The sequence below is a fragment of the Polistes dominula genome, unplaced genomic scaffold (assembly GCF_049000335.1).
Source record: "Polistes dominula isolate Pdom_NZ unplaced genomic scaffold, Pdom_raw_medaka contig_15, whole genome shotgun sequence".
Lineage (NCBI taxonomy): Eukaryota > Metazoa > Arthropoda > Insecta > Hymenoptera > Vespidae > Polistes > Polistes dominula.
In genome coordinates, this window is record NW_028300915.1 from 8,079,819 (window position 1) to 8,095,112 (window position 15,294).

A 15,294-nucleotide genomic window follows, 5' to 3' on the forward strand; every position below is an offset into this window, starting at 1 on the left:
GAAAAATTATTGCTTTGAAATTACAGAGATACAAAAAAATATTAATAGGAATGTACAATTTTGAAAAGATATATAAATCAAATTTAAAAGAAAAATTATATTTGATAATTATATTTCGAAAAAAGAGAAAAAATAAAGGAAAAATAGAATTACAAATTAAAGAGACAAATTTTATTATCTAGTTGGTAGTTTTTATTTTTTAAATTTTGTTCTAAATAATTCGAGTTAGAATTCGTTAACGAATAAATTTGTTTTCCCCCATTAATTTTTATTTCTTTGTAATTTCAAGTAATTCACGCGTATCAATCATTCCCTAATTAAGTTATCCAATTACGACTTCTAGCGTCAACATCGTTGTTGTTAATCAAGATTTTTTTGCATTAAAAAACTAACGATACCGTATGAGTGCACTTTTTTAACATAAGATTTGCAATTTCATTGATGATAATTATCAATAATACATATACCCCTACTACGGTAGTGTTGTTAGATCTACAACTACCGGATATACGTGTCCTGTCATTAATTATTTCTAATTAACTATCTAACCAATGGTGTTGTTACATTTCTTTAGATAGATGCTTGTATGCGTGCGTTTTTATTGCTATGATTTATTCTAACGATTGAAGATTTTTTTACTTGCTGATCGAATTCATAGAAGCCATATTTTTTAAGCGTTTATTATTTTTAATTTTTTTTTATTTATTTAAATAAATTTCCTACGCTTTCGTACTTTCCAGCAAGGATGATTAATTTTTTTTTATATATTAGGTGATTATAAAATTAATAAAAATTCAAACACGTACATTTAATTCGATACAATGACAGTAAGTTTGTTTTATTTTATTATCAATTAATAAATAAAAAAAATAATACTACGAACAAAATTACAGGTAATTACTTCGCTTTTATAGCAGATTAATTGTTAGCACCGACAATGTTTCATATTTTTCAAAAATAAAATAGTTTAACGCGTGTGTTACGTCATGCTTGCTTGAAAGTTTGTTGCATGATCCACAAAAAGATTATTATGGACGAGAGTAAACGAAATTTTGTGTACGAATACAATTTTTAAATTGTTAAATAATGCAATATGTTTTTGCTCCTCCACTTTAATCGAAATGTGTATCAATATTGTTTTATAATCCTTAAATTTAAAAAAAATTTTAAACGTGATCGGAAGAAAATCGATATTAATAATAATTTCATTTGTTTTATTTTTTCAAATTTTGTAAATAATATAAAACATTTTTATTATCTCAATTCTTCCAATCACGTTTGATCGAAATAAAAAAGATGCGTATTTCTGAATAAAAAAAAAAATAAGAAATTAAAAAAAAAATAAATAACGTGTGAACGAATGGAATTCGATTTAACCCCGATTGACAAAAACAATTGCAAAAGTAAAAATAATACAAAAATAAACCTAATAGAGAAAAAATAGTAGTTAGGTGAGAAGAAACGAGTGTATGTGTCGTTTCTATACAGGTTGCCCGTAAATTGGCCATGGTCGAGGCCGATCTTGAGCGTGCCGAGGAACGCGCCGAGGCCGGAGAGTCGTAAGCATCCGTTTTTCAAAATCCGAATAATTTATTTTTTGTTCTCTTCTCATTATTATGTTTTTTTTTCTTTTTCCCCATTATCGACCTATAAATCCTTCAACATCATTCGTCCAACAACAAACAACCTTCCTTCGCCCTTTTTCCCCTTTCCGTTTTTCGCTCGGTGTGAACTCAAACCTGATCTTTCTCTAACGAGTGTTGCAAATATTTATCTATTTCGAATTTTTGTATTTTTATGCCTCGCACCTTCTTCACTCACCCTCTTGTCATCTCACCATTAATACAACCATCGTTTATGCTCATGACAAATCATTGAAAAGACAACGATCAAATGCATAATCAAAAAAAAAAAAAATGTTTTTTTTTTTTAGAATATTTTTTATTATACACGCTCGATATTTAGCTACCACGTTTATTAATTACGTCATCTCGATGTTGTTCTGCTCAATGTATTTTATTATATCCTGAGAAATATTGTCTAGACTTCTTAAATAATATTTCGCTCTTTTTCTGTCTCTATCTTTCTCTTTCTCTTTTTATCTATTTTTCTATCTATCCCCTCGATTAATTTGATTTCGTCTATGAATTTTTTCCCGCTGCACGTGTGCAACGTTATTATTAATTATTTCACTTTCAGACATTGTCGTAATAACGACATTTATTGCGTTTATGTATGATTGTGTGTACGTGCGTATTCAAATTATTCCGTATGCTTCTACAACACTAATTTAAAGTATGCGTTCGTCTAGGGAAATCAAAAAAAATTTTTTCAAATTTTACTTCGTGTACTTTGATTAGTTTTTTTCATTGAATAATATTAATATTCCGTAATTAGATCGTAAATAAATAAACGTGATTTCCCTAGGAGTATGTTCGTGACCAATTAAAAGCGAGAAAGATTTTTTTTTAATATAAGCAAAATTTTTAAAAAATTGCAAATATTTTCTTAATAAACATACAGGGTAGGAATACTAAATCGGATCGTAATACTATTTAAAAGCATGTAATTCTATTAAAAAAAAAAGATAATATTAACATTGGTAAAATAAATTATCTTACGAGTTAAAATTAAAAAAAAATATATTTTCCACAAAAACATTTGAGTTTTCCAATTTAAATATCTCCGACCCTGCATTTATGCATAAATTCTTTTTTTTTTTCTTTTATACAAAACCCTTATGGAATAATTAATTTTTTCACATGAGATTCAGATCAACGTGTAAGACAAAATCAAAAAAGAAATTTGTTTTCCTTTTTTCTTTCTCTTTCTCTCTTTTTTTGGCCACGAATAAAAGGCAAAGCGCAGCCGACACGATATGTTTATTTATCACACGGCACGGAGTGCACCGCGAGTGTCATGAATAATTTAACAGCTAACGACGAGACATAAGGAGGAGTAGGAGAAGGAGAAGGAAACGCAAAAGAAAAGCAACCATCCAAAGGATGAGGATGAGGATGAGAAGGAGACGAGGAGGAGTCAGTATCAACGTGTGTGTGATAGCTGAAGAATTAATATCCCTTAGCGTCTCGTTTTATTCTGCATGCGAGACTGAACGTTAACGCATATACATATTCATCTATTCAAACGATTTCTAATTTTTTAATATGTTTTTCCCTTTTGTTTTTATTTTCTTAGCCCAAACTTATTATTCTAAATTTAATTGTCCCCCTCCAAGTTTTTGGATCATAATATCAATAATCGTTTATCTGCAATTTTTGATTTTGTTTTATACTTATTTTCGCTGTCACACGTTCTCTCACACATATACACACATAAACACATATAGAAATGTTAATGCATTCTTGACATTATATCGTGAAATATATTTTATTACATTTTTCTTATAAATTAATTGGAATAGAAATAATAAAGTACAGTATCAATGATAAACAGAAAAAATCAAATTCACATTATTGGGGATTTAAGAATGTGTTAATATTTTATTTAATAATCACCGTCTTATCTCATATTCTTTTTATTTTGGTCATTTAATAAATCCTCTCATAATCAACCCTCCTGCTTCTTTCGCATGACACGTGTGGCTGTTGATCACAGGTCGCGAGGAAACTAGTCATGATGGAGCAAGACCTTGAAAGGGCCGAGGAAAAAGCAGAGTTGTCGGAAGCGTAAGTGGGACTACCCGCATTTTGCATGATCTTTTTCTTCTTTCTTCTAACTATTTTCCTATCTCTATCCATCTATCTATCTATCTACCTATTTATCCTTTTTTTCACTCAACTTGACTCAACTTTATTTTTATTTTTTATTTTCCGCCATTATCATTCCTCGTCGATGTTCTTCATCGTGCAATCGATTTCTCAAATTACAAAGATTTTTATTTATTATTATTATTATTATTATTATTATTATTATTATTATTATTATTATTATTATTCGTGATGAAATATGAGAATCATGCGTATAAAATATTAATTTGTTTTCTTTTCCTCCTCCAATTTGTAGAAACATTTAAATTTTTTGTACAATGAATTGAAAATAATTTTTAATTATTATACAATAAATTAAAAGAAAAAAAGAAATCTGTTTTTTGTTTGTTATTGTAATTATGAGATTTCGATCGTCGATAAGATCGGGGTAACAGGAAAGGGGCAAAAAATAATTAAAATTCTGTTAATTATTTTACGATGGTTATTGTTTTGTTTTTTTACAGCAAAATCGTCGAGCTTGAGGAAGAATTGCGCGTGGTTGGTAATAACCTGAAATCCCTCGAGGTTTCGGAAGAAAAGGTAAAACAAACAATTTAAAAAATCAATATCAATACGAATAAATTGCAAATACAAATATATCACAACTTTTTTAATACTCGATTAGAAAAGTCTCGGTGAATAATCAATTGAAATGCAACTTCGGATGTCAATTTTACCTGCTACAAAATAGGTTAATGAAAATTATAGGAACAAAAAACAATCAATAATTTTAATTACTCGTTTTGTTAATGAGAAAGATAATGAATGGATTAATTACAAGTATTTTTAAGTATCGGTAGTCGCTTAATTAATGGGTTTTTTTTTATCCGAATTAATGAAAAAAGAAACAAACTCTATCTTGCTATGTTTTCTCAATTTTTCTCAGTTTAATTCCACACTTTTGTTTAATTCAATTTCATTCAATTTTGAATACGTAATTAGTTAATGTTTTTTTTTTCCTTGCTTCCTTTTATAACTATATTTATTATCGAGAAATGTAATGTAATGTACTGTACGTAGGCCAACCAACGCGAGGAGGAATACAAGAACCAAATTAAGACCCTTACCACTCGTCTAAAGGAGGTACACATCCTTTGGGAGTGTCTTGCGCTTTTTACATTATTTATTCAGTCTTAATTTTATTTCATTTTATTTTGTTCTCATTAAAATAATTTTTTATTGTATTTTTATTTTCTGTTTTAATTTTTTGTTATTTTTATTTATTTATTTTTTTGGTTTGTTTCAATGGATCGATTTCTGCTGTGACGTCGCATTAGATTGTAGTACTAAAAAACATTAACAGATCTTGCCACCCTCTACCACCACCTTTTTCTTATACATACAAATATACCATTTTTCATCGAAGTTCGAATTTTGCAAGTGAATTTAGAGCATTAATTAGAAGTATACACCAACAATATAAATATAATTAAAATAATATATAAATCAACACAACTAATTGTCGTTTTTAATAATCTTGTACTAACAATGCCTCGTGTGTTTTCTTTTTTTTTTTGCCCAATCTTGTGCGCTTCACTAAAATTAGGCGACGCAGAGAGAGGAGACGTTCGAGGGACAAGTGAAGATCTTGGATAGTCAGTTGAAAGAGGTAAGCATGATTGAAAATGTTTATCAAAACGATTAAAGATATTTAAAAAAAAAATTATGCAATAAAAAATTAAGTAATAAAATATATTTAGGTTATATTTGCGTATATATGAAATTTGATAAAAATAAAAATTTTCTGCATAAAAATAAATAAATATTAAAATAATAGGCAAATACCAGCATGATCGACGATACATATAAAATATTTCTAACAATGTTTATATGTACATTTTTCGTGATTATTTAAATTCAAAAATGAACAAAATAAAATATAGGATAAGTGACGTAAACATTATCATCATCCTTGGAAGAATTATGTCACGTCGTTTCAGGTATGCGATGAATGCAAGTGTTGTTAAATTTTTAATCAATTTTTAATCATACACAAGGTTAATTATATATTCTTTACAAAAGTAAAATTATTAAAAACTTATTGTTAGAAAGATTAACAACGATAACAAATTAATTTGTTTTTATTTTTCATGAGTGTCCTTTTTTTGCATGGTGTGAAAATTTTACCAATATAATACCATACGATTTTAAGGAAATATACGACGTCGATTTCGAAAATTTTCAATTGCAATTGCAATAGCAAATTATATTTATTTATCATAATGTTGAATTAAAATGTTATTTTCTTTTCTTTCTTTTTATTCATTTGTGAAAAAAATCTGGAAGATATTATTACAATCGAATTTCGAATTCGATTGATCTCATTTTGTAAATTCTTTTTTGTGAAAATTTTTCTTCTTTTTATTTATATTTTGAAATTGACGAAAATAAAAAGATATACGTTAGTTACTTCGAATTGAATGTAATTAATTGTAAAATATTTTACAGGCTGAGGCTCGTGCCGAGTTCGCAGAGAGATCCGTGCAGAAACTCCAGAAGGAGGTCGACAGGCTCGAAGGTGCGTATAAAATCAAAATAAACAAGATGACGAGTGTCGTCGGTTATCTCGTCGTTTTTAAAAAAGAAAAAAAATATGGCGACTTCTGTTTTTTAAACGCGTCCTTATCAGTTCGATTCTGTTTCAGCAACATTTTCTGTTTCTTTAGAAAACAAAAATTTATTTTAATTACATATATTTTTTTTTACTTAATACATTAAAAACTAGCCGATTTTTATTTTATTTTTGTTTAATTTCACACACCCTGTCTTTCTTTCTTTCTTTCTTATATTATTTTATTTTATTCCATTTTATTATTATTTTATCATTCTTGTTCTTTATATTATAATTTATTTTAAAAGCATGTATTATCGTAAAGCATCGATATTTTGAATTATCGTAGTTATTATTTTGTTCATGTATTATGTACATACATTCATAGCAAGAAAGAGAGAGAGAACAAACATAATCGATCATATTTGATTATCTACAATGTTTATCGCTCGTTGCCGTCGATTGAAATTTCTTCAAGATTTCAGATCAATATAAAGGTGTATTATACTTGTACACACGTATATTATATTTTGAAAAGAAAAATATCTCGAGGTAATCGGATATCATGCAAAACTATCTTTTAACAGATCAAAATAACATTTGATCGACGTTTGATTTGTTTATACGGCTCTTAATTACGAATGCATTAACATCAATTCGACCAATTGTCAATAAAAATTCAATTTTAATAAACAATAAATCATGTAATTTAGAAAAAGACAAGAACAAATTATTTGAATTAAAAAAAAATTAAAAAAATTAAAGAAAATAAAAACTATTTGGAAACGAGAATCACAATTTTGCTGATGACAAAAATTTAGAAAACACGATGACTAAGCCAAAAAATTCATAATAACTTTTAACAATAAATATAGAAAATAAAATTGGATTTTTGTTAGACGCAAAAAAGAAGCTTTAAAAGAAAAAAATTAATAAAATTATTTCCAAGCACGATGATTGATGATCGTGACAATAACATTAGAAACCAAGCAAGCCTTCTTACTTTTTTAACACATTGCGTACGGCACACTGTTTGCGTAGGTAGGATACAGAGCTACTGTTCCAATAGCTGTAATGATCCATTGATTAATATTAACATTAATTTTTTTCGTTAATTAGAGATTAGGATAATACACGAGACTCCGTTAACCTGGTGTTTTCTTATTACGTTAGTAATAAGAAAATCAAATTTTGATTCCATCATTAATTAAATCATGAAAACGAGATATCTCGTGACCCGTACGCAATGTGTTAAAACAAACATTAAAATGCAGTTTTTCTTGCAAGCTCGTGTGCCGTGTTTTCTTATTGCATCGCATAACTCCCCTTCAACTATTGCACCCCCCCCCCCAATAACTATAAGCCGTAACCCTAAACTTTGTTTTGCCAGCCTATCGCGAAAAATGTTTAAAAAAAAAAATGAGAACATACTATGGATTTGTCGCGCGCACGTCGTGTCTGGCCTTTGGCTCTTTTTCTCCCTCTATAACCGGTGATCTTTACAGACGACCTCGCCGCCGAAAGAGAGAAAAACAAATTGCTCCAGGAGGAAATGGAAGCCACCCTGCATGACATCCAGAACATGTAAATCTTGTGTTGGTTGGTCATTGGACGTTCGTGAAATCATAAAAATAATAACCTATATCGAAACGATAATAAACAAACAAATGAAAAAACGAACAAACATGTTAAAAAAATATATATTCAACAGAACTCAACACTACAAGGACAATGAAAATAAGAGGAAGATAATACACGCATAAACACACACATACATAATACATATTTACAAAAATAAATAAAATATAATAAAAATTCAGAAAATCGAGTCCGAAAAAAGAAACCATAAATATACACGTACACACACACACAACACACACGCATACAATTAAAGCAATGAAAGGAAACAAAAAAAAACATAATAATAATTAATAATAATAAAAAAAAAAAAAGAAGCAGAGGAGCAGCAGCAGCGTATAATAGCGAAAAAGAGAAACGAGCCACGCGTTATGATTAAATAAGTTGATTATCATTATTATTATTATTTTTTGAATTATTCCAATAATTCGGTACGTGTTTTTCTCGCGTGCTGATTATTTTTCGTGTGGTGGGGTGCACACTCTTTCAGTAGAAATAATAATAAAAATAATAATAATAATAGTAAAATAATAATATTATTAATAATAAGAATAATATACATATATATATATATATATATATAAATAAATAAATATATTTCTCTCTCTTTTGCGAGAGCCAGTCTAACTGTGCGTGTGTGTATGTGTTTGATTGTATGCTACAAGTGCTAATATGAACGTACGTATGCGTGTGCAAATGTGTGTTGATGTATATGTGAGTGTATGGATGAGAGAAGGAAACAAGGAAGAAAGAGAAAGAGACATGAAAGTATAGCGTACATGTGACGAATGTATGCAAGAAAGAGATAGAAATAAAAAAAAATTATAGGCATAGGTTTCAATCTATGCGTGTCTCGTATTATCGATTAATTATTTTTGATTCGATTACGACGATCACGATGATAAAAATAATAATAATAATAACGGTGATGATGATGATGATGATGATGATGATGATGATGATGATGATGATGATGATGATGATAATGATAATAATATTCATGATGGTAAAATTATTACGGCTATGTAGAGATGTTTAATACGAGGGTTTTAACTTTAAAGTTCCTTGATGGATCAAAAGTTACTAAATAAAAAACCGATTATTATCTTTCTAAATTTTGTGTTCATTTTTTTGTTATATCTTCATATATTGTTAAACTACAAACAAGCCTAATTACAAGCCTAAAAAGTTGTTTAACAAAGAAATACAAACAAATAATTGACGTTGTCCAAAAAATTACGTAGTAACTTTTGGTATAAACAAGGATACTTATGGGATTTAACACAACCCTGTATAAACATTAGGTGTGTGTGTGCTGCTCTTTCTTTCTCTCTCTCTCTCTCTCTCTCTCTCTCTTCATTTTTTTCCTTGTCGGTACATTCCTCGTTATGAAGATAGATGAATAATTAATATAAATATAATAATACTTACATTCCTCTCGGGGCTCGTTTCTCTCGGGGACCTTGATTTTTTTTTTATTTATTTTTTATTCTTCCCTCTTAAATTTTTTTTTTTTATTCAATTCGATAAAGAAAAAGGTAAGAGAGAAAGAGAAAGAAGAAAGAATTTCGCACGACTATTCTCTTTCCTTTTTCTCTTACCTTCGAAATATACCACCCACCCACCCTTTCTCTTTCTTTCTTTTTTTTTCTCTTTCATTAACGACAATGAGTTATTTAAAATAAAAAGTGTGCATTTAATTACGAGACGTCCACTGCCAAAACGTCAAGCAGTTTCGTCCTCTCTTCATTAAAAAAAAAGGAAAAAAAAGAAATATATTTCCTCCTAAACCACCTCCCCAAAAGAAAACCACCCCTTAACCGTCATCACCTATTTTCCGTATTCATTTATTAAAAAATTTATTAAAAATTATTTAAATCTTCATTATATTTCATTATTATTATTATTATTATTATTATTATTATTATTATTATTATTACTATTACTATTACTATTACTATTACTATTACTATTACTATTACTATTACTATTACTATTGTTATCGTCATTAAAAAGAAATCTCTATATTTTCGATTCACGTTTAATGATTCCCCATTATCAGTCATCAATCAAATTAAACTTTCTTCCCTGCGCGATTTTTTTTCGTGATATTATAAAAAATAATATAAAATTAAAAAAAGAAACTAAATGAAAAAAGATATAAACATTGAGCGCGAGAGGATCGAACCGCTATAATAAATTAATTACTTAATTAATTATATAAATAAATCACCGCGAGAATGAAAAAACAAAAGAATAGAAACAGAAAAAACTTCCTTTGTTTATTTTACAATGCAAAAGCACAATCGCGAATAATGCGAATCGTAATATTTAGTATAACGTATAATTTTAATTTTGTTTATATTAACTATTTTACATCATGATGAACACCAAACTTCTCCATTTACTATCGTAACTCTCTCTTTCTTTTTCTCTTTTATTCATTTTTTCACTTAAATACGAAGCCTCTTCTTTCTCCTCCTTCTCTTCTCTCCCCTCCCCGACTTTTTAAACTCCTATAAGTTGCGAAGAGAATGTTTAAAAAGACATTAAAAATACAAAAAACGATTATAATAATAATATAGTCATGAAAGAAACAAATAAACGAACGAAAGGGAAATGCAAATTAAAATGTTGAATTTACGAAAGATATGAGTTTTTAGTTTATTAATTTACTTAATAATAATAATAATAATAATAATAATAATAAATAAAATAAACGAATGGAATGATAATAATAACACTCTAATAACACATTGTAATAATAATGATTATTATTATATACATATACATATATATTGCTATTATTATATATATATATATATAAAAACTGTTTATAATATATATTTTAATTTTGAAAAACCCGAATGTGTGTGTGTAGTTTGTTGTTGTCTCTCTATTTTTTTTCTTTTCTTTATCGTCTGATTTTAAAAAGCGTTTTTTCTTTTTAATTTTAATTTCTTTTTTTGCTTCTAACTTTTGTTCACTATCGACGTGAATTAACATTGAATTGAAGAAAATAATATATATATATATACTATTTAATAAAATAATAAAATAAAATAAAATTTTAAGCGTAAATGAAAATCAGTTAGGACTGATTACGCGTGTAATTTATATACTTAAATATAAATATTTAATAATTTGCTGCGCCTGCCTGTTTGTTTAAAAAAAAAAGAAAAAACCACCCTCATTGTGATCTTGCATGTCGTACAAATACGAAGAGAAGTGAACTACGTGATAGCTGTTATCATCGTTTAATGAGTAAGTACTATCCTGCTTGTTGTTTTTTGCTAATTAACATTTTCCGATAAATATTAAGAGAAGGAATACGACGAATGTTTTTTCTTTCTTTTTCTTTTTGTATCATTTTATTCAGTGTTTCTCGTACTCTTTCTCTTACCTACCATTACCTTTTACCTCGAATTTTTTTATTTGATAAAATAAAAATGAAACAATTTATATAATGTTTATTTTATTTATATACACTGTGTGAAATAATTTCTAGATAATTTTAAAAATTAATTACAAATACAGATCTCCAAAAGGAGAGTAATTAATTTGTAAAATTATTTCGAAATTTATTTAACCAACCTTATATAATCACTATAATTTATATCAAGGCTTTTCAAAATTCTACAATTGACGACCCCCTTTACCAAGAGAATATTATTTAAATGTAATATTGCTGAAGTAGTTTTGAATAATTATAATTTCTGGTCATTGCGAGTCCAGAAATTGTTTAGTTCTGCTAAAATTACTATAACCACCGAATCTAGATACACGACCCCACATGGGATTGCGTTGAAAAGCCCTGATTTATATAATCTAGTTAACAAAAAAAAATAATAATTTCATACGCTTAGCAACACTTAACAAAAGTAATAGAAAGATATTAATTATAGTTTTTTTTTTTATAAAGTTCATATATCATTAGTTGAAAAAGAAATAATAATAATACTTTTTCCTCCCAAATTAACATTGCTAATGCTTGCAGATGAGATGGTGGTAGAGAAGGAGAAATTCAAGGAGATTGGTGATGGACTGGATAATGCATTTTTCGAACTCTACGGCGTCTAATTCGCCACTAACCACCCTTCTAACGCTTCTTCAACCAAAAAAACAATATAAAAAAAAATCTTTTTTTACAGTCTCGCTTGCTCTTTTAACACGTATTCCGTAAGTTTATTAAAGATCTAACGCTTCTTAACGTCACAACAATTGCTTCGTTATTAAAAAAACAAACATTAAAAAATTAAACATACCAATTTAACACTAACTTTATTACTTTTCTTTCAATTTTCTTTTTTAATTTTAATTATTAAATTTTTACAATTACAGAACACGCACTGATTATTATATTTTTTTAATTCAAAAATCGAATTTTGAACACACCAATCATGAAACTTACTAAAGCTTTGCAAATTTTACACATGCATATTAATCATACATTCATAGTAATAAATATATAAGGGAACAATGATGTCGTTAATTTGTTCGATTACTTCATATTTGAAGAATGAAATGAAAATCTATTTCTGAGTCCTATTTAAAAAAAAAAAAAAGAAATCATTTAGTATATTAAATAAAAGTAAAATATTTTTTGTGTTTTTCTCAAATAATTCCTATTCATTTCAGACGAGCTCGTCCACGAGAAAGAGAAGTACAAATATATTTGCGACGATTTGGATCTCACCTTCACCGAATTGGTTGGTTAAATTCGACTTCCTTTTTGACACTTTCTTCTGTCAACCCCTGCTGTCGAATTTCGATTAATGAAACATCAAATTCAAAAGAAGATACAAGACGTTATATCGTGATCGTCGTTTAGCCCTTTTTCACGGCGCGGGCTGGTTGCTATTATACATACAACAACAAGAACTAAAAAAGATATATATAAACATATTTAAATATCTAAATGCACATACACACGATGTATAACATAATTAATTTTACTATATGTAACACTGTCTAATTGTTGTATATTATATAAATACGTTTCGCGTTAATTTTGGGTCTTTTTTCTTTTTAAATATTTTTACAATCTTTCACACATTCTACATTCATAATTTTGCGCTGAACGATCATTCAATATCAGCAGCGCCATCTCGTGGAGTCTGCTCGAATCTTGTCAGCGTGAAATTTAAAATTGTTACAAACTGTTCAGGCAATCAAAAAAGATCAGAAATAAGTTATTTGAAACAATTAATATTAATCCTTACATATAATAAGTTGACCTTAATAATTAATAAAAAAGAAACTAAATAAACAGTCGTTACTGGTCGAAAATTTCTCATAATTTTGAATATCATTTTTATCCTAAATTATTTATTATTTTTATTAATAATAATTAACCTATCCTCTTCGAACACTATTATCCAAAATTAAAAATCTAATAATACAAGGTATACTAACTAATAATCTCTCTCTTTTTCTCTCACATAAATTAATAATATTAAAAACACTAAAATGTGTACCTATAATACTAACAGTCATCCAAACTAATAGCACGTTCCCTCCATTACAGACGTCCTGGTAAACGAGCGCTGTAAGTACAAAGCCATCGCCGACGAAATGGATCAGACGTTTGCCGACCTCGCCGGATATTAACGAATTGCTGCTTTAACGCTTTACGAGCTGGTCTATATTGAAAGTAAAGAAAATTGAAAAATGGGGTTAACACACTGACGGGAAAAGGCGGGGGAACAACGATCAATAAAATTGTTATTCACGCTATGATTAAAAGAAATATGTGACCACTGCCAGAGCACGTTGATAAGTTCGCTGACACGTTCAAATTCATTTCAACTTTGACACATGCATAATTATATGTATATATTTAACCCTTATGTGATATATCAATTTTTAATTTTATTCTATCAATTTTTGTAAAATTTACTCTATTACTTGATTATAAATTAAATCAAATTTAAAATAATACTAAGTATATTATTAAATATTAAATTTAAAAATATTCCATGCTTGGATTTCATTATTCAAACATTTTTTACAAATTATTATTTCCTAATAAAATATAATTATACGAAAAATATATGTATTTATAAGGGTTAAAAATATACACATGTATGTTAAATAAGAACAATTTTTTCTTCTTCAAATTAAAAAAAATCATATCGAGCGTGATATTAAACCAAGCGTGAGCTCGATTAATTAACGAAATTATTTTTATTTTCTATTTCTTATATTTTCTCATTGATTTTTTTATCGCCAATTAGAAATCTCTCGCGTATGATTGTGCAAATGTGCAAATACTCGATTATTATCCCCGTTTAATAATTTTCTTCTTTTTTATTTTTTTTTTCGCGTGAATATGCTTGATAAAAAATATTGTAAAAGAATAAAAAAAAAAAAACAAATCGCGCTTCACATTATTGTAATAAGCTTTTTCATCAGTATTCGTGATTAATATACGTATCGTTCCTAAAGTCTTTAAATAATTTCATTCCTATATAGCTTTTTTATACAAAACGTGTTCGAAAAAAATACACACACAAGTACATAGTCGCCCGTATACATAATTACACTAAGGAAAATAAAATAAATAAATAAATAAGCGTCATTTAACAATTCAGTTATACATTAATGTTTTTTTTAAATGCAATCTTAACAAAAACCATTTCAATATACGAATTTGTAAGAATTTCGTTCTTTAAACAATAAAGAAACCTTGTATAAAGTATAGAAAAAAAATTAAGCAAAAAAATTGATAAGGAAACACGTAAATTGTGCATCAATGAAACCGAAGTGCAAAAAAAAAAAAAAAAAGAGAAAAAACAAATAAAATGTGTTTATGATTGTAAGAGATGAGTGTAAGCTTTTAATGAAATTCAATTCGTGTAAAAATTTGTACGCTTATGAAAAAAAAAGAAAATGAAAAAAAATGAAAAAAAATATCGAAAACATTGTTTGTAATTAATTAACGTTGACAATCGTCTCAATATATTTACATAAATATAAATAATAATAAAGATGATGATAATAATAATCTTTCATACCCACATACACAAACACATCCCGATGAACAATATTATATAATAATAATAATAATAATAATAATAATCATCATCATCATCATCATTAATAGTTTATGATAACTGGTAATTAATTTCGCGATTGTCAACTATATTGCAGTAATTATGTTTTATAAACGAGAAACAATATCTCGCCACTCTTAATCTTAAGTTACAGTTGTAATCGTTCATTAAGAAATCTCTCTCTCTCTCTCTCTATTCTAAACCTACATAATTTTTAAACAAATTTCATGTATCGCTTTTAAATCTTTCCAATGAAATAAGGCTATGTGCTGCAATTTTT

The 15,294-nt window shown here is 27.4% G+C and overlaps 1 protein-coding gene across 21 annotated transcripts in view; it reads left to right on the forward strand.

Moving 5' to 3' along the window:
• Window positions 1–14,953, forward strand: part of Tm1 (tropomyosin 1) — a 38,388-nt gene extending 23,435 nt beyond the window's left edge. For 2 of the 21 annotated variants that reach the window (XM_015327029.2, XM_015326975.2), the window contains 5 exons: window positions 1,489–1,559; window positions 4,235–4,310; window positions 4,791–4,853; window positions 6,219–6,288; window positions 13,487–14,953. In XM_015327029.2, the coding sequence (XP_015182515.1) occupies window positions 1,489–1,559; window positions 4,235–4,310; window positions 4,791–4,853; window positions 6,219–6,288; window positions 13,487–13,569 (363 nt within the window). In that variant the 3' untranslated portion in view covers window positions 13,570–14,953. Of the gene's footprint in view, window positions 1–1,488; window positions 1,560–3,618; window positions 3,690–4,234; window positions 4,317–4,790; window positions 4,854–5,316; window positions 5,380–6,218; window positions 6,289–7,826; window positions 11,105–11,956; window positions 12,139–12,597; window positions 13,249–13,486 lie in introns of those variants that run through there. The other 19 variants (XM_015327065.2, XM_015327012.2, XM_089170376.1 and 16 more) reach the window with 16 other exon arrangements.
• Window positions 14,954–15,294: the final 341 nt, after the last annotated feature.